At 36.8% G+C, this 17,990-nt stretch overlaps 1 protein-coding gene and 1 long non-coding RNA gene across 5 annotated transcripts in view; both read right to left on the bottom strand.

Annotated features, from left to right (window-relative positions):
- LOC129748153 (serine/threonine-protein kinase PAK mbt) overlaps positions 1-17,990 on the bottom strand; it is a 71,234-nt gene that overhangs the window by 13,864 nt on the left and 39,380 nt on the right. For 2 of the 4 annotated variants that reach the window (XM_055742661.1, XM_055742659.1), the window contains exons 3-4: positions 6,484-7,231; positions 6,298-6,418 (exon numbers count right to left, since the gene is read on the bottom strand). In XM_055742661.1, the coding sequence (XP_055598636.1) occupies positions 6,298-6,418; positions 6,484-7,231 (869 nt within the window). The remainder of the gene's footprint in view (positions 1-6,297; positions 6,419-6,483; positions 7,232-17,990) is intronic. The other 2 variants (XM_055742662.1, XM_055742663.1) reach the window with 2 other exon arrangements.
- LOC129748170 (uncharacterized) lies at positions 2,910-4,308 on the bottom strand. The gene is made up of 4 exons (XR_008737667.1): positions 4,116-4,308; positions 3,925-4,051; positions 3,776-3,860; positions 2,910-3,721 (listed from the first exon to the last, which is right to left on the bottom strand). It is a non-coding gene; the product is annotated as an uncharacterized LOC129748170 (long non-coding RNA).

Here is a 17,990-nt window from a genome sequence, read left to right as displayed (position 1 = left end):
ACTTCTGCTACTGTGGGTATGGTTTCCAGTGTACAACACACGGCCTTAACACCAAAGGTGTTCCAGAAGTCCATGCCCAATATGACACAGTCTGGAATCGACGGGACTAACAATACTGGAAGGGTTTCGTTTCGGTTATTGTAGGCTATGGGAAGACGAACAAAGCTGACAACTTTATGACACGTCCCATCAGCTGTTTGTATCCCTCCTTTAGCGTTTCCTTTTCGTAATCCTAGTTCGTCTACAATTTTCACGTTGCTGCCGCCTAGTAGTGAGCAAGTGGCTCCGCTGTCCAATAAAGCTTTCAGTTCTTTGCCTAGAACTCCGATAACAGCATGCGGCCTGTTGTCTTGTCCGGGATTAATGATGATCGAGTTGAGTTGTGTCAATATCAAGGTTTCACTGAGGGTGTTGCTTGGGTTTGTTGAATCATCTCCCTCTACTGATGACTCCCCGCTTTGAAGTTTCCCGCGCTAGAACGACATGATGTGCAGTTGCGCAGGGTGAATCCCTTTTTGCCGCAGCCATGACAGAAATAGAAAGTCTGCTCCTTCTCACAATCGACGAATCGGTGTCCTGCTTCTTCACAATTCCAACAAGTTGTCAGAGTTCTCCGCTGGTCCTGTAAGTGCTGTTTTGGAGACGATGCTTCTTGTGTTTGCCAGGGTTGTCTGTATTGCTGAAATTGTTGTTGAGTTGTCTGGTGCTGTTGATTCGGTTGGATGGGCTGATACTGTTGATTGTAATTCGAGGAACGTTGCTGATTACCTTGCCACGGTTGCTGTGAATACTGAAACTGTTGATTCTGGATCCCTGAATACTGCTGCGTTCCTTCAAACTGATGCTGTTCTACCGGATACCGAGACCTCTGCCATTGATGTTGTGAAGCCTGCAGCTGCTGCTGTTGCGTGTACTGCGGATGCGGTAACTGTTGTTGTTGGTTGTGTATCGGCGGTTGATTCTGTCTGTTTGTGGCCCTGGGATGTCTACGATTCACGAATGTCTTGATGGCGTTGATCTGCTCCGTCAGCTCTTCCATTTTCAGGTGCCAATACTCATCGTCGTCTGCTTCTGCCGCTTCTTTTTGGAGTCGAGTTGTTGCTGAAGATTCTCCCGCGTTGTTTTTCTCTACCAGATTCACCTTAGAGAAGCGCTGGTTGTACGACGGTTTCTGCTGGCTCTTCGGAGTAGCCAACCTCGGTGCTAATAACGATTCGCGCGGGATGGACATGCGCTGTTGTCTGTCCAGTAAAAGCTTCATGTTGTCTTGGGTTTTGCACGTCCGAACTAGCTGCTCGAGCGTTGTAGGATTTGCTGCTGTGACTGCTGATAAGTAATCCATGCGCATATTCTTTTTTACCAGGAACAGCTTTTCTGCGTTGGACATCGGTGGATCGGCAAACCGGAACAACGTAGAAATGTCCTTGAAGTATTGGTCGAACGATTCTGCTTCACCTTGGTAACGGAAAAACGCCTCAGCCCTCAGCAACTGACCATGCTCTTCACCTAGATAGTCACGGCGAATAATACGCTTGAACGCGTCCCACGACACCAGTTGACGTTGGTTATCTGCATACCACTCTAGCGCATCGTTCATAAGCAAATGCTTGACGCCTGATAGCAAAACCTCATCGGAAATATCGTCCGAAACCGCAAAGCTTTCAACTCGATCCAGGAACGTGTTGAGATTCTCGACGTCTTCGCGCCCTTTGAAGAAGAAACGCCAGTGGTGTATCGCCTTCTGCATCCTGCTATTCTCGTCGTTTCTGCGTGGCTGAAGTTGTAGCTGCAACAGGTTGTTCAAGAGCTCGTTTCTAAGATCGTCGAAACGCTCTCTTTCCGTGCTGCTGTTTCCTGCCTGTGTTGATCTGAAGTTACGTCGATTACCTTCGTTGTTGTCTTCAGTTGATTGCTGTAGTTGTTGATCACGGTTGATTGCAGATGCATTGTTGTTCAAAACCCGTTGTTGTTGCGCATGAGGATTGGGGAGAAGGTGTTGAGGGTTGCTGGTTTCGAAGTCGTTGTTCAACACTAGTTGCTTTGGAACGGCTCCTGTCTGTTGATGTGGCGAAACTCCTCGCCCTCGACCTCGGATTGTGTTGAGTGGTGAACCTGCCTGAATTGTCGTATTTTGAATGCTTGCTGAAGCGTTGAAAATCTCAGCCAGACTGTTTTCTCCTCCGACTCCTTCTTCTTCCACTGCCACTAAACTTGAGTTTGCACTAGCACCGTTTTCAATATGCGCACGCACTTTTTTAAGCAATTCGCTTACAATTGACTGAAGGGAAGTGAGGACATCAATAAGATAATTTGGTGGATCTATGATTTTCAATCTTTGGTCATAATGAAGCAATCTAGCTCTAGCTATTTTAAGATCCTGGTTGTTATTTGTTTTGCAAGCTAAATCGGCAAAAGTTTGTAGATCTTTAATGCCAACTGTGCAATTCTCAATATTTATTGTTGGACTCATAACATGAATTGAACTATTGTGAAAAAAGTCCTTAATTTGTTCTTCTTGAAGAAGTGCTTTTAAACGCAACACTTTGCTGCGATGTGTAAGTGAATTCACATTCAAAATGTGTCGTAACGCTAATTCGTAAGCGATCTCTTCTTCTGATAGCAACGAAAAATCCATCTTAAAATTATTTACTTACTTTGTATTGTACTAATGATGATATTAATCTCTTAATGCTACTTATTCTGAAGCAGCAGAATCGAAACATAAATCCAAAAACGAACCAACTGATGAAATCTTAACAAGATTTCGAAATTTAAACGATAAGGAGGAAAAACCATCGAAAAACCATAATTTCTGTTGTGCTGTGTGGGTTTTTAACGTTGGGTGCCAATGTAAAATTTGAGGGTTTTCGCCTCAGGAGAAGAATCAAAACGTTTTCTCCTCAGGGCGCCGGCTAGCTCTTAAAGGTTGCCAAGGACAAATAGTATTGTTTTCAAATAATATTACAAAAGCAAAATTTATCATGTTCATTTAAAACATTGCGTTAAAAATTTTTTAATTTTGCCTAATCGGCTCATGGTCGAGAGATCATATAGTTGTGAGAAAGCAAATTTATGATTTTTGACTTACATTCAATTTCCGCACTGCTTCTCTCGATGGATTGTACGTCCTTGCTAATTCTTCCAATCCCTCGGCGAGTGCTCCCGTCATCTTTGGACCAATGTTCACGTTCGCCATCGAGAAATGCGCCTCCAGTAGCTGGCTGACACACCCCGGTGGCTCACGGAAAAAAACGACTGCTTTTCGCTGTCGCAGACTCCTTCGTCTTGTTCGCTTCCAATTCCTGTCACCAGATGTCACCACTGATGATGTTTGACGATTCGGGTTGCAAAATTCCGTGATTCGGCGATTGACACCGATTCCCGGATGATTTCCCGGCTGCTCTCGATTTGGCGTCACTTCAGCTGATCGGTGCACCGCACCCCGTAGTCGCAAAACCTCCTGGATGAGCAACACAATAGCAATTCGATCGTGCCCACCGTCTTTCAGCTCCAAAATCACGTTAGCAAACGCGATGAACCGGACGTCCTTCGAGTTGTCGAATATTCGGGATGTGTGAATCCGAATCGTTATCCGCCTTTCGTGCTGTGATGAGCTCAAGCTAGATGAAAAGAAGAAACAAGAACAAGGACCGAGGGACCCGAAACAAGAACCAAGATTCAAGAATGCAAGAATCAAGATCCGAATCAAGTAACAAGAACCCTAAGGTCAATTTTCCATTAGAAGATGTCCGGATAATTTGGCTCTTCCACTCACCCTTTTCAGAGGGGTTCTTTTATGGTCTGATGGTCTGGTCCGGTTTCTTGTTTAGCGTGGCTTTCCGTTTGGTTTAGCGTGTGCGCTGACGGAGCCGTAATATAAGATTAGTTTCTCTTCTTTCCACGTTTTTCACGAAATTAACTCACCAAATTTGCTGCTTCTGCTGTGTTGCCGTTCTAGAAGACCGTGGCCGTATTTCCCAACGGTGATTTTCTTTAGCGTGTGCACAAAGTTGCTGCTGGTGCTTTTTGCTTTTTCTGAAAAGCGTGTGCGCTGACGGAGCCGTAAGAAAAGGGTTAGTTTTTTCTCCTTGCTTGATTTTCCAAATCTTACTCACCAAGTTGCTGCTGGTGATGTTTTGCCGTTCCAAAAACCGTGGCCGTGTTTCCCAACGACAGGGGCAAACAAATTTAGCAGCAGCTTACTTTTTTGCTGTTCTTACAGCTTGCACAACTGAGCACACTTTGAACGGAAGTCTAGTTGGTGGTTTACGTTTGACGTTTTCTAGCTTGAGTGTCAAATTTTCTTGGCGATTTGACGATGACAGGGTGGGTCTTCGTTAGGATTGCTTATCTCATATTTGGTACACGGAGAAAATAACTCGACAAACTCTTGATGTTTGATTGTTTGCAATTTGTTTGAACATGATTTTGGTTCCGAATTGGTTTAGGTGATTAAATAAACCAAGTTTAAATATAATTGTTACAATCTTCTTTCACCATAACTTTCAGTTAACCAAATCACATGGCGGCAACAAAATTTAATTCTTTGTTTCCCGCATTTTTTATATTTGAGTATCGTTATAATGAAAACATGTACCTACTATATATTACGATTTTTTATAAAAGTTCTGTGAACTAAATTCAAAACAGTCAAAAACATGTAAAGTAACGTAAGAAAATTCCCAATTTTAAAATCATTTAAATATAACATTTGATAGTAAAATTTTGACTGAATGAATACAAAATTTATAACAATCTTTTTCAGTTCCATTAACATATCATTTTTATTTGTTCAAACGAATTCATTCGATTTTTTGATAAAACTCTTAAAATTTGTACCCCATTTCAAATATGTTTGTTACATGGCTGTCCATTTTTTCAAGTTTCGATTCAACCTTTTTAAAAAAAAAAAAAATGAGCTTCTGTTGAAGTTTCGAACATCATAGTTTTCGAGATGTAAATTATAATTAAACAAAAATGTATCTGATTTCAACGTATGAATTTCAATTGTTTTCAATTATTTTTAATACAAGTTGAGTCGCTGCGACGATTCGGCTACCTGTCTTATTAACGTAACACAAGTGAAATGAATACACGGCACAAAAAAAATGAATTAAATGCCCTAATTTTTTTTCCCAAATTTAAAAAATAACTTAACTCTTCACCTATGGTCATTTTTTCCAGAGATAAGTAAAGAAAATGCACTATGACACAAAATATAAAATTATTCTGTCAATTACAGTCATAAAAGCTATTTACCAAAAATTTAACGTATTCAAGCTTCGCAGTAATCAAAAGTTAATTAATTTCTATGACTTTTTTTCGTCTTGAACAATATCCTGGAGCTTCAAAATAAGTTGGTTGCGAAATATTTTTCTACGACGTTTCGTTAATTTAAAATACATACATTTAAAATATTTTTGAACAGGAACTGGAACAGTTCAGAGACCTGAAATGTATGCGTTGAGCTCTTAAATGCCGATTTTTAAGAAATTCTTAACTTTTCCCCGCATTACACTCATGAGATTTTTTCTTGCTATTCCCGAATGGTTATCCACCCTGAAATAAACGACTAAAAAGTTCTGAAAAACAATTTCATCGTGATGAAATGAATGAACTTTAAGATTCAATAGGTTTTTGTACCAGAAAATCAATTTTCCCGATTTTGATTCAAAATTCCAGTTTTTTCCCGTTTTCTTCAGTGCCATTTTCAATACCTGAATTTTTCCCGGTTTTCTTGGTTCGCTGGTCACCCTGAATCATACCGATGCTAGGTAATAAATATACAAGATCAACCATTCGATTGCTGAATACTGATTCTTGAATACTACAAACTACTGTTTATTACAGTTTGAAGGGTGCCTTTATAACTGTATAAAGCTTATTTGCCGGAAGTATGAAGAAATTCGCTCCCGCAACTTGTCGTTTGAAACATTAGATAAGTTAAAAGCTTGTGAATACAAAAATAAGCTGCACCCCCTCCCTTCTTTTGACGCACATACATACGATACGTATTTTTGTAGGTTTGTACAAGAAATCTAAGGAGTATTCTTACTCGATTTTTAACACTGGGACAAAGGGACGCGTAACTGTCATATAAGGAAGATCGCCGCATATTTCTCGAACAGGGAAAACTACACAAATTTTGCACCAAACTTGACAGACATACTTAAGTGTCTTTCGCAGATTGGAGGTGGTCGCTGGCCATACCCCCTTGATTTCCCTTAAAATAGGGGAAGGGCTTGAAAAAGATTCCTCAGGTTACCCCAGAGAATGAAAAGAAATTCTTAAACTTACCAGTAGATTTATCGGTCGCTATACACACGGTACCGGTTGAGCCTTCACCAATCTTGGTGAAGTTTTCCAGATTTTCCCTTGGATCTCCGGCGGAAACTACCATTTGAAGTGCCGCACGGAACTATAATAAATGAAAATAGTTGTAAGTCCGTAAAACCACAATGTTCTACAAATTTCTCTCCCTACCTGTTCATGGGTCAATCGTTGCTCGGCTTTGGCCGCTCCTGCTGCCGCTCCACTCTGCTGGCCGGTGCTTCCCGTCTGTACGGATGAACTGGTACTGTGAGCTACCGATACGTTTCCACCACTGGAACTGGACGCTCGGCTGTTTGCCTTTGTACTGGGATGAATATTGTTGTTGTTGTTGTTCAGGCTATTTACACTAGGATCTGCTGCCGTCATCGATCCCGTCACCGATCCTGGCGAGGGCATTTTGTTGTGTTGGTGTTGATGCATGTGGTTAGGGTTCGATTGATGGTGATGACCAGGGAAGGAGACGGCTGGACCATTCATGGGCCCATTACCGGTAACCATTCCTGTCATAGGTTGCTGCGGATGATGATGTCCACCGGGAGACGGTTGCCCAGGTTGTTGCGGGTGAAGACCGGCAGGCCCACCTATATGGTTCGGGTGATGGTGATGGTGATGGTTGGCAGGATTTGCTGCTGATATACCATTTGCATCAGGGCTCAATTTCGATTCAATATTCGATTCGTTCATACCTTGATGGTGATGGTTGTTGTGAGGAGGTGGCACGGCGGATGAATTTTGGCCCAGCGGAGAAATGTTGTTGAATCCGCCGGGTTTATTATGCAGCGGAGGAGGTCCATTGCCATGTTGCTGCGGATGAACCGATCCGGGAAACTGACCCGGAAAGCTTTGATGCGGGTACCTCAACAGACCTTCCGATCCGGTGGGAGATGGTTTCTGGGATCTGAAATAAATATATAGCAAATAAAATTTATTAAAACGTTGTTGAAAATTTATCTCAGTTATAGAAACTACAGATTAAGAAAAGAAAATACAGGGGAAAACAGAAAATGCAAATTCGATTCTAGTTCGTTGTATTTAATGTTGGTAAGCAAAGATCCGTGTAAAAATAGAGTAATTTATTAGCGGTTTGTTGCTAAATTTAAACCTGTTACCAGAATGCAGCAGAACTCTGGCCACCATGTCGTACTTCAAACGACAACTATCGTTTCAATCACTTTGCATTCTAGGTTTCAAGGTCAACGACAATTTCGAAAGGAAGACAACCGAGCGTTACTGGATATTTCCCAACAATATTGCATTCAAACCACGAATAGAATAACGTACCAAACACTTTTTTTCAAATCAAATTCCAATCACGTAAAATTCGGAAGGCCCTACCCAAGAAAAATCGTTCGTCTCGGTTGATTTGAATATTCAACGACGAGACAGAAAAATACCTTTTACAGAATTAGTAGCATCAATAATAATGTTGCGTACCCCTGTCGAGGAAACAGGTGATGTAGGTTCGTCTGTAAAAATAATCAACTGATTTAACAGTCCTTTGTCTAACGAAGCTGGAATTTGGAAAGGGAACGTGCTGCAATGTTGTGCCCTAGTCTCTAGTCATAAAAAGTTGTATCCAACTGATGGTTGGGCTTATAATTATCAGTGTTCAAACAAATCGATGCTGAATACCTGCATTCAATTGTTCCATCCTACCTTCGCTCAACCGACTGCACCTGAATGGAACTTTCTTTCTTTTCTGCCACCGTTGTGAGACGACAAAATTTTAATCACTGGAAGGAGGAGTTCTTCGAATCACTGAACCAGAACAGTAGCTTACAGCATCAGGGGTCGCATTGGGCCATGGGATTGATGTTTCGCGGAAGACTTATTGTCAATATTATTAAATCAGTGTAGAAGCATTTTATATTTCAATTTGAGATCTCAGATAAAGAAGCTGTTTTCATTTTTCTCTTTCGAAATAAATACTTTGATCAAAAGAAAAAATGGAACAATAAATATCAGATCCCCAAAATTCTGTAACTATAGAGAATCTGACTTTTAGAGTTTCACTTTCCTCGTCTTTATGCAGAGTTTGTCACAGTTTGTTAGTAACAATGTTCTATTTGTTTCCTAGCGTTTATCAATTCTCAGAGTTTATGAATATTGATTGTAAGTTTTCTAGACTATCAAATTCAATTTTATGTACAATTCCGAATTCCGAGTTCAAATGAGGAGTAGGCGATGACTTTCGAGCATCGCACGCGTTTTTCTCGAGCTCCCTAAAATTTTTATTAAATATGTTTTAAAAGTTACTTGGTTGATAAGGAAGATAACAACATCGGTGACCAATACATTTTATGGCAGTGATATTGTTATAAGTGAAACGAGTTATTCCCCCAGCATGGGTGAGCTTTTGAATGAGCCATTTTCGCTAGTGTTTTGCCCCCAAATTGTAGTTTTCTAAGAAAAGTCCGCCAATAGTTTGGCCAAAAAGAAAATTACTGAATAATAAAATATCTCCATCGGTTTCGAATGTGTACTTCCTTGGATTTCATCGGGAATGGTGCCAAAAATTAAAATTGTGACTATTGGAAAATTGTTTTGAATTGACTCGCTGATGGAGAGAAGAGAAATGAACCTAGAGAAGGTACTAAAACTCTATTCATGAAAGCATTTCCTTGGAATTAGAAAAACATTTTTCAAGTGTAGAAACAGTATGTGTGGGCATTTTCTTTCAAATAATCACTTTCATTAAAACAAAATTTGTGATGGCTTGGAATCAGTTGTTTTCCTTTGCTGTGCATGCGGTTTTCTAAATGTCGTCTAAATCACGGCTTACTGTGACTTGGAAGATTACTAGTTTGCTACACAAAGATAAGTATCCGTGATAATTTCTTTTGTATTGATGTTATGGTAAGTTTAAACAATGATCAATGATATAAATAACTGTATTTCAAATAGCTTAACTCTATTACGGGGTTTTAGTGGGGGGAATGGACAGGACATTGAACGATCGGAAAACTGATATACAATGGATTGTGGGTTCAAGCCAGCCGGAGTATCTCGGCAAATTTGGAATCATGAGTAGAATCCCATTCGGGATTCTTTATTTGTTTCGAACAGTTGAAAGAGTGTAAGATGAGTCAAACCTGTCCCAAACCAGTGGTAACGGACCCCTTGGTTGTAATGCAATTATTGTTGATGAGTTAAGCATGAACAATATTTGAATATGCGATCGAGACTTCCCGTACCGACTCGGGTCGAAAGACCTATCAGCCACTGGTGGGTTTTCATACATACATACATACATACATACATACATACATACATACATACAATTCCGAATTCCGAGTTCAAATAATAGGAAAAAAATTAATTGTACGAAATTGATATTTGCCCTACAAAGACCGTACCAGAGTGGTACAAAAATTGATTCCCATGCTATGCAGAAGATAATTGAAAATAATTCTCGCGTGAGCTTTTATTACGTAGAATGAAACACCTTAAGAATTCACAGAAAACTGCTGCAAAAATTATCAAAACAACTTTAAAATTTTTATTTCACATATAGAATATGTTGTCCAGGCTACAAATATACTAAAATGGAAAGAAGTTGGGACTAGTTTATGTCAGTTTTGTATTTTTTCCTTATAAAAATGTTTGTTTACATTTTGTTTCATACGACGTAATGAAAGCCCATGCGAGAATGTTTGCATGAAAATACGCAAAACACATCAAATATATGCTTGTTGTACTCAAATATGAGCGTGTGAAGACAAATGGCGCAAACACCAATTTGTTGCGTTTGTTCAAGCTTCCATGTTGTCTATCAGTTTTACAAATCCACTTGCACATTTTTGCAATAAATGCTCGTGAATTTGAGAAAAAATAACACTTGAAGTTGTAATAACTTTGCTAGGAAATGCCGTAAAATTTTGCAAACTTCTGCAAAACTGCAAAACAAATGTTTAGGACATCTTATTTATGTAAACCCTTTTCTATTTTTTTTAATTTGTCGGATTTTAACTTCTTCAAATCATTCATCCTTTCCAACTCTTTTCTAACAATAGTTGAACATAAAAAAATTACTTAAAAGAAACTTTTAAAGGTCTATAACTCTAATCTGCTATGAACAGAGATGAGTTTTAATGTTTTCAACAAAGCATAAAATTCAACAAATCTTAAAACAAAAAAGTTGGAATTTTCATTTTTTTTTTATAGACTTTGACTAATTTTTTAATGCTTTCAAGTTATCAAGCATACTTGAAGGAGCAAATTTTCTGAAGACACTTTTGAGGTGAAATAAAACACAAGCGCTAGGAAAAAATGTTCCATTTTCTGCCCGATCGGACCCCAACGATAAACATGTAATGTGTGTCTGAAATATTTAACTTGAAGTTCTTGCCATTTCATAGAATAATTGAAGATTTCAATCATTTTTAATGTCGAATAAAATTGACCTTAATGGGTAAAATTCCTATAAAAAATAAATCATTTTTGATCCGTTACATTTCAATAATGCCTGGTTTATTCGTGGTTCGATTATCCGTTTTTTTAACTCCTTTATCCGTTGGAATTATTTTTCGTGATTCCATTAACATTGAAAATAAATTAAAAAAAACAATAATTTTGCCCTCGTTTTAAAGTGAATGATATGACGACTAGTGGATCCACACTTGGCGAAGAAATAGCTTTTTTCGAAATTGTATCATTGCCATCATAGAATGAAGTATCCTTATTGAGATTTAAAAGAGCCTTCACAATTTCTTTATTATTCATCACATCAGTCTGAACGTCTTCTTCTTGAACGGTGTTACTCTGCTCCATCAACTTTTGTAGGTTTGATATTTTTCGCCCTCTGATAATCATCAACAAAGTATCGTCCTCGACGTCGAAATCCGGCTCTCCGTATGGCAAATTCCATGGTAATTTTCGAGAAACAAAGCCTAACACATGTCTTAAATTTTTGAGACATGTTAGGCTTCGTTTTGTTGAATTTGTTGAATCAAAAGTTACGCTAGGTACAGTGTTTTTGAATTGAACTGAAAATGTGATTTCTATAGAATTTTGGGGAGATCATGGGCACATTTTTTCACTCCAGCAATCAAGCTTTAAATTTCTGAATACAGTAATAACGAAAAATTAAACAAATGATTTATTCGTGTTTTTAAATCAGAATCTCATGATTTAAAATAAAATTTTAAAAATTGTGTTACTAGTTATTGGATGGAAAATATTATTTTCGTAAGCAAATAATCGTCTAAAGTTCTATAGAAATCGAAAAATTTAACACAATTTTTCCCAGCAGTACGGAATGTCTATTTCAAAGTGCGTATCGATCGCTTTTGATTAAATCCATTCGCAGTTGGAAAGTGCCACCCGAAGATTCAATCGGGTTAAACAGGTAAATTTTGCTTACAGGGCTTTTTTTCAAATTTTGCAGGTTAAAATTAAATTAGCCGAAAATGATCGGGTTTATGTATGTTCTAAGTGTCATGCAAAGTTGCCGAAATTTTTTCTGTGTTTTTCCGAAAAAAAAAATCTTGACTTTCTGTTTTACCCAGAAATTCTGTGATGGTTTTTCTGTGATGAAAAGAGCATAAATTTCTCCGAAAAGTCATGAAGGAATGAGTCTTTTTAACATTTTACTTAAGAAAAATCAATAAACATTACCAATCTTATCATGTTATTCCAAAACAAAGTTAGAAATTCAAAATGTATGTCGAGATAAAATTTATAATTTTGGAAAAACCGTTCAAAATTTAGAAAATCTGTGAAATCTGTGAATATTTCCAAAATTCTGTGTTCTGTGACACTGTGATGAAAATTTGCTCGAAATTCTGTGAAATTAGAGATTTTTCTGTAATTTCGGCAACCTTGGTGTCATGTAAGTGGTTTTGTGTTTGAGAAAATACTATAAAAATTCAACAATGGGTGTTGCTTAATTTTTAAGATATTGCAGTTTGCTGTATCTCAGGTCACAACAAATAATCCGCATAATGTCGGCAATGTGTTAAAATAATTTTTTGCGTATATTCTAGAAAATTAAAGTGAAATTCTTGTTTTGCCATTCTTGGGTTTTAGTTTTTTTCCAGTACCCATAATCAAAATATGTACTTGTTTATGCAAATAGTTGCAATCAACGGGTTGTTTTCAGTACGAGTCATAAAATCATCCAACGAGGCTTGCCAGGTTGGATGATTAAGAAAAGTTATGCAAAAATCGAGTATTGCAACCATGACCATAGGAACGGAGAGGGGGAGGGGTTTGGGGATCAACCACCCTCCCCTCCATGAGGAACCAAAAAAGCAAGCGAGGTATTCTACTCTAGACTTAAAATTTAAAATTCATAATCAAATTGTGATAATAGAGTAAAGTTATTCAATAGTAACAATCTAGACTAAAAACTAATGCCAAAACCTCAAAAATCCATCCCAAGTTCAAAATGTTGCTACAGTTTTTCATAATTTTCTCACTTGTTCATAGAATATTCAAAGGTCTGAATATTCAATTTTGAATTAAACCCATCTCGGAGATTCTGGTTCCATTTTTCCATTTTTTTTCCGTAACTAAAATTGTATTTTTAGTTTTGTATTTCTGATTCTGTATCCAGTTTAGGATTCTTGATGTTCAGTTCGAATAATCATAAAAAATTAGAAATGAAAAGCTGCCTCGAAATTCTAGTTCAAATTTAGTTTTGCATTTCATATCAAATTTGAACCATGTTTTTCGCAAATTATATGCATTTTCAATGTTTTGACAATACATTTCCGAATACGAGAAAAGAAGAATTTTGTTTTATATTCAAATTCGATGTTTTTAAACTTAATTATAACACAAAATTTATACATTTCAAACTTCTAAATGGCGATCCAAAAATGAAAACTCAAATTTAGTTTTATCATTTGAAATTCACCTTCTAAATCAGATTCACAATACAGATAAAAAATAAATAATTGAAAAAATGAATTAAGATTAAACCAGATCTACAGAATTTTAATAATACATTCATGAATGAAGGCTCTAAAACTTGGCTCCTTATATTGTGATCTGAAATTAAGATTCGGAAATCGTATTTTTGTACATTTCGTATGTGACTTCGGAAACAGATTCAAAGTTCAATTTTTGAATTCAGGTTCAGAATTCAGATTTAGAATGCAGATACAAAATTCAGAAAAAAAAGATTTAGCTTGTATGTAAATAGTTTAAACTAAAAATTTGTTTGTCAATGCAATTTCCAGATTTTAAATTTTTAATTCAAAATTAGTTTACATGAAAATCACAAATATAAAGTATAACTTAAGTTCATTTTCTAAGATTTGTTTTTTGGAAAAAATCCTAAATTTTATTTAAAATAATCATCTACAGGATTGTCATTATGAAATTGAGTCTTTATGAAAAGTATTGGCTGTTAAAGAAACATGTACCTGATCTTCATAGCAGATTTTTAAGCCAAACTAAAATCATAAATTTGGTTCAAGTTTGCATCAAGCAAATTTGATCCGATTTTTTTTTATCGCTAACTTTTTTTTATTTGGAAAATTTTTATTTATTTTCATCAAATGTTAGAATCTTGGAATTTGCAAAAGAGTTTGGAAGATTGGTTTGAGTACAGGTAATGTTTTTTATTTAAGAAATTGAAGGCTACCCTAAAAACAACTTATGTTAAGCTTAAGACTCTTAAACAAATTGAAAGATTTCAACCATAAATTCAAATTCAGCAAATTCCATATTTTGTTTCTTAAGGTTTTATTATAAAAAATTACGCTACCCTTTAGGTTAAGGACCACTTTTCTGAAGTTACGATTCAATAAGAAAACTATTAAGGGGTACTTAATAATTAATGTATAAACATAAAGTTACAAACAAAATTTGTTTTAATTTTTTTATTCGTGCATTGTTGAGAAAAATCATAGGTAAAAATCAGTCACCAAAGTGTTGTTTATAACAAAGTTTTATAACGGCCCCGAAGTTTATTTTATAGCTTGGCCAAGGTTTTTATTTTGCTCAACATAACAGTGAAACTAGGTAGAAAAATCAAATGATGGAATTGGCCTGGTGCATAGGATGCTTATCTATTTTGCGCAGAATTTCCATGCGGAAAGAGGATTGAACCCAGTAATCGGCTCGGCGATTGCTGAATCAATTCGTGTTGGACTTAAATATTATAATTTCAATTTTCGTATACATTGTAGTTTTTGGGCGACATATTTCCATTTTATTTAAACTTTTTGTGGTTGGGGAAGGCGAATTTTAATATTTGAATCCTAACAAATCCAAAGTTATTTCCATTTTTTCTTCAAACTTATTTTTGCAATTGCCTTCACAATTAGTTTTATGGAATGTGTTTTACTAGACAATTTTCCTGCCTCATTGACTCGTGCCTCTGTTTTTTAAAAGCCCAGCCATTCAACTGTTTTAGCTATTCCTGTCAAATCGTAATAAAAAATAGTTAGGTATGCCAGCTGGAACAATTAGCACTGCTTGTTGTGCCGCTGCTGCGCATACACGACATTCCAAAAATGTTTACAGCAAATTTCCAAATCACGCATCATCATCATCGTCCCAATCTGGCTACACATATTTTACTGTTGTCATTTTCGCCGGCTGAAAAGATCCCACCCACACGTTGTTTTTTGTTTTGTTTTGCTTCGAACTTCCATCTATGTAACCTACATTATACTGGATGCCACGCGGCCGCAAACGAGAAATAGGCACTACCTACTAAATGTAAATCTTGTAAGCACGACATACACACATGGCCGTTCCTTGGGGAATTTGTACGGCACTATAGGGTGTCCCATTATGTCTCAGCACGATTTTGATACAACCCTGCTCATTTCGGATGACGTTTAAACGACTGATTTCTGCTGGGTGTTGTTGTTTACAGTTTGACTTGAAACTCTGTGTATCGTGAGCTCCACTTCTCATAATTTTCGTGAAAAGGAGAAGCATTTTCCCGGAGAAGCACAAAAATATCGTCACAAATGGTGTATTATCCCCAACATTTCGCCAAGTAAGTTGGTGAAAATGGAAGCATGAGTGATCCGAAATTCGATTCGGAAGTATGAAGAGGAAAGTAGCTTCGTGAACAAAAAAAAATCTAGGCGGAAATCGGGTTCGGTGGACAAAACTTTGGACCGGAAAGTCATGCGTGCCTACGCCAGTAAGAAAACTGTCCCAATTCAGGATGTGGCAAAAAACATGGATACTCTTTCATCACCGTCCATCGTACCAAGGTAAGATTGGGTCTAAAGACATATAAGAAGCAGAAAAAGCCGAAGCCGAGTCAAAAACAGGCTGCTTCCTCCAAATCAAGAACTCGTAAGTTATATGATCAACTGCTGTATGGAAAATCGGTGTGCGTTATCATCGTCGACGAAACCCGTTGCAAGTTTGAATACAAAATGCTTCCAGATGACCAGTATTACACTGTTCGGAATGGCAAAAGTATTGGCGATACGAAGCAATCAATTTTTACCAAAAAATTCGGTTGGTTTGGCAACCCGATCAGGAGAGCATATCAAAATAATAACTCAAACGTATCTAACCAAGATATTAACATCTGATTCAGTTATAATTAAGTACTCCAAATTTTCGATTTTAAGTTTTTCCAATCTGAATTACCATCAAGACGCCATTCACCGCCCAGTTAAGCGGTTTTTCAACTTCAAACATGTGTAATAAAAAAACGACGGCAGATTTTTATTCGCTTTCTTTACCAATACATCCCAAAACTGCTCTACTTTAAATTAAAAAATTAGTGGAATGCGAAAAATGTACGCTTTTCAAAATAATTAACTAAACTTTGGGGTGTTCAACTGACCCTATTACCGCCCACTCGACTTTTTCGGGTATCGATAATGTTTTCTTAAGGAAAAACTATCTAAACAACACGGAAACTGTGTTTTTTAGTATTTTCCATACAACGAGCTGTCAAAACCATATTTTGGCTCTTTAGAGAATACATTTTGTGAAATTTTTTCCGCAAATTTAGTACAAATTTTAACAAAGTGCGCTGACTGACAAAATGATGATTCCCGGCAAACAACCTCAAGTAACTGGTTACTTTCAGCGATAAAACATCATTTTCTAACATAATCAAACTAAATGCTTCTTACAGTTTACACATTTGACACAATACATGCGTTTAAAACAAAGAAATTGTGCGTGACCGGTCATTAGGAACCCACACTTTTTTTTATACACCAATTACCGCCCATCACTAAACGCTTCAAAAAACAACAACTATTGAAAAAATCGAAAATTTTTTGATGCAAATCTATTCTACGAAAATAAAACTATCGTTTCAAGTCGATTTTAGGTCCAATAGGTACTATCTAGTAAACAAAAACCCTTTTTGCCCTAGGAGTACAGTAATGCTTAGTTCGCTAACAGGCGTCGAATTCAATAATTTGACCGGAAACGAAAAACCAAATATTTTATTTCTGGCTATAGTTAGCATAATTAAGTGATGTTTTTTCGGTGAAATTGTCGAACAATGATGCCGACACAGAACACCGGTCTTATATTTGGAGAAAACATCCTAGTTTTTTTCAAAATACACACAAAAGGGTGATTTTGGGCGGTAAATGGTGTCTGGGCGGTGAATGGCGTCTTGATGGTATATCTTATTCTGATTGACAAACTTGAATGGGGTTGAGCTGATATTCAATGATCAAGTTTTTTTTTCGGATTGTCCTAAAATAAAATGATTATATCTTATTTTGATATACGTACAACTTTTTCTGAAACACGGACATCGAAGTCAACGGCTCAAACCTTACATTAATGAGTTTCGCTCAACAGATTCATAAAATTGAATCAAATTTTTGGGAAACCAAAAATGGGGCATGGTTTTATAAAATAATGTGGTTTATTGACTTTCCACTAGAAAATTTTGTCGAAGCACTCATATCTTGATAAGTTATAATTTTGGTATAATTTGTTATGTTCAATATCAAACTATGCTATCTAACGAGATATAATCTTGATAGGAGCATATCAAAAACTGATATAATTTAGCTATTATCGTATAGATTTTTTGATATAATTTGAGATATTTTAACATCCTACGAGTACTGAATTATAACTCATTGAGATAGAAAAAAATAAGTATCAAAATATCTCATTTTGATATAATTTTGTTTTTCCCTCCTGATCGGGAAGCCACATGTGAATGTGGCATGCTTTAAGAGCCGTTCGTGCCCACTGACACAATGTTTACGCCCGTGGTTATTTTGGACGGATTTGGCATCAATTCACTACGTAAAAGACACGATGGGTTGGCACAAATCCAACAAAGTCCAGATCGTACCGAAGGAGACGAATCCTCCAAATCGTCCTCAAGCGAGACCGATTGAAACTTTTTGTGCCCTTACCAAATCGTATTTGAGAAAACTTGTGAAGCCTGCAAATTCTATCGAAGAATATGCAAAAGACTGGAAAAAAATGGCTAAAATAATTGCAAAGCAGTCTGTGCAGAAGCTAATGAGCACTGGCCTACGATTGACTGCAGTATATTTTTTTATTGATCCACTATAAAAGAAGACTATAGAGAACATAAAAGTGAAAAAAAATAATATGCTTCTAAATTGTGTTTATACTATTTGTTTTAAATCGTGCTTAAACATAATGAGACACCCTATATTAAGCCAAGTTTAAGTGCCGTCATTGGGTTAGTTCAAGGTGTTTTAGCGCTCGGTACCTGAGAA

Source organism: Uranotaenia lowii, chromosome 2 (genome assembly GCF_029784155.1).
Source record: "Uranotaenia lowii strain MFRU-FL chromosome 2, ASM2978415v1, whole genome shotgun sequence".
Classification (NCBI taxonomy): domain Eukaryota; kingdom Metazoa; phylum Arthropoda; class Insecta; order Diptera; family Culicidae; genus Uranotaenia; species Uranotaenia lowii.
Note: the sequence above shows the minus strand (reverse complement) of the source record. Positions and strands in the feature narration are given on the sequence as shown.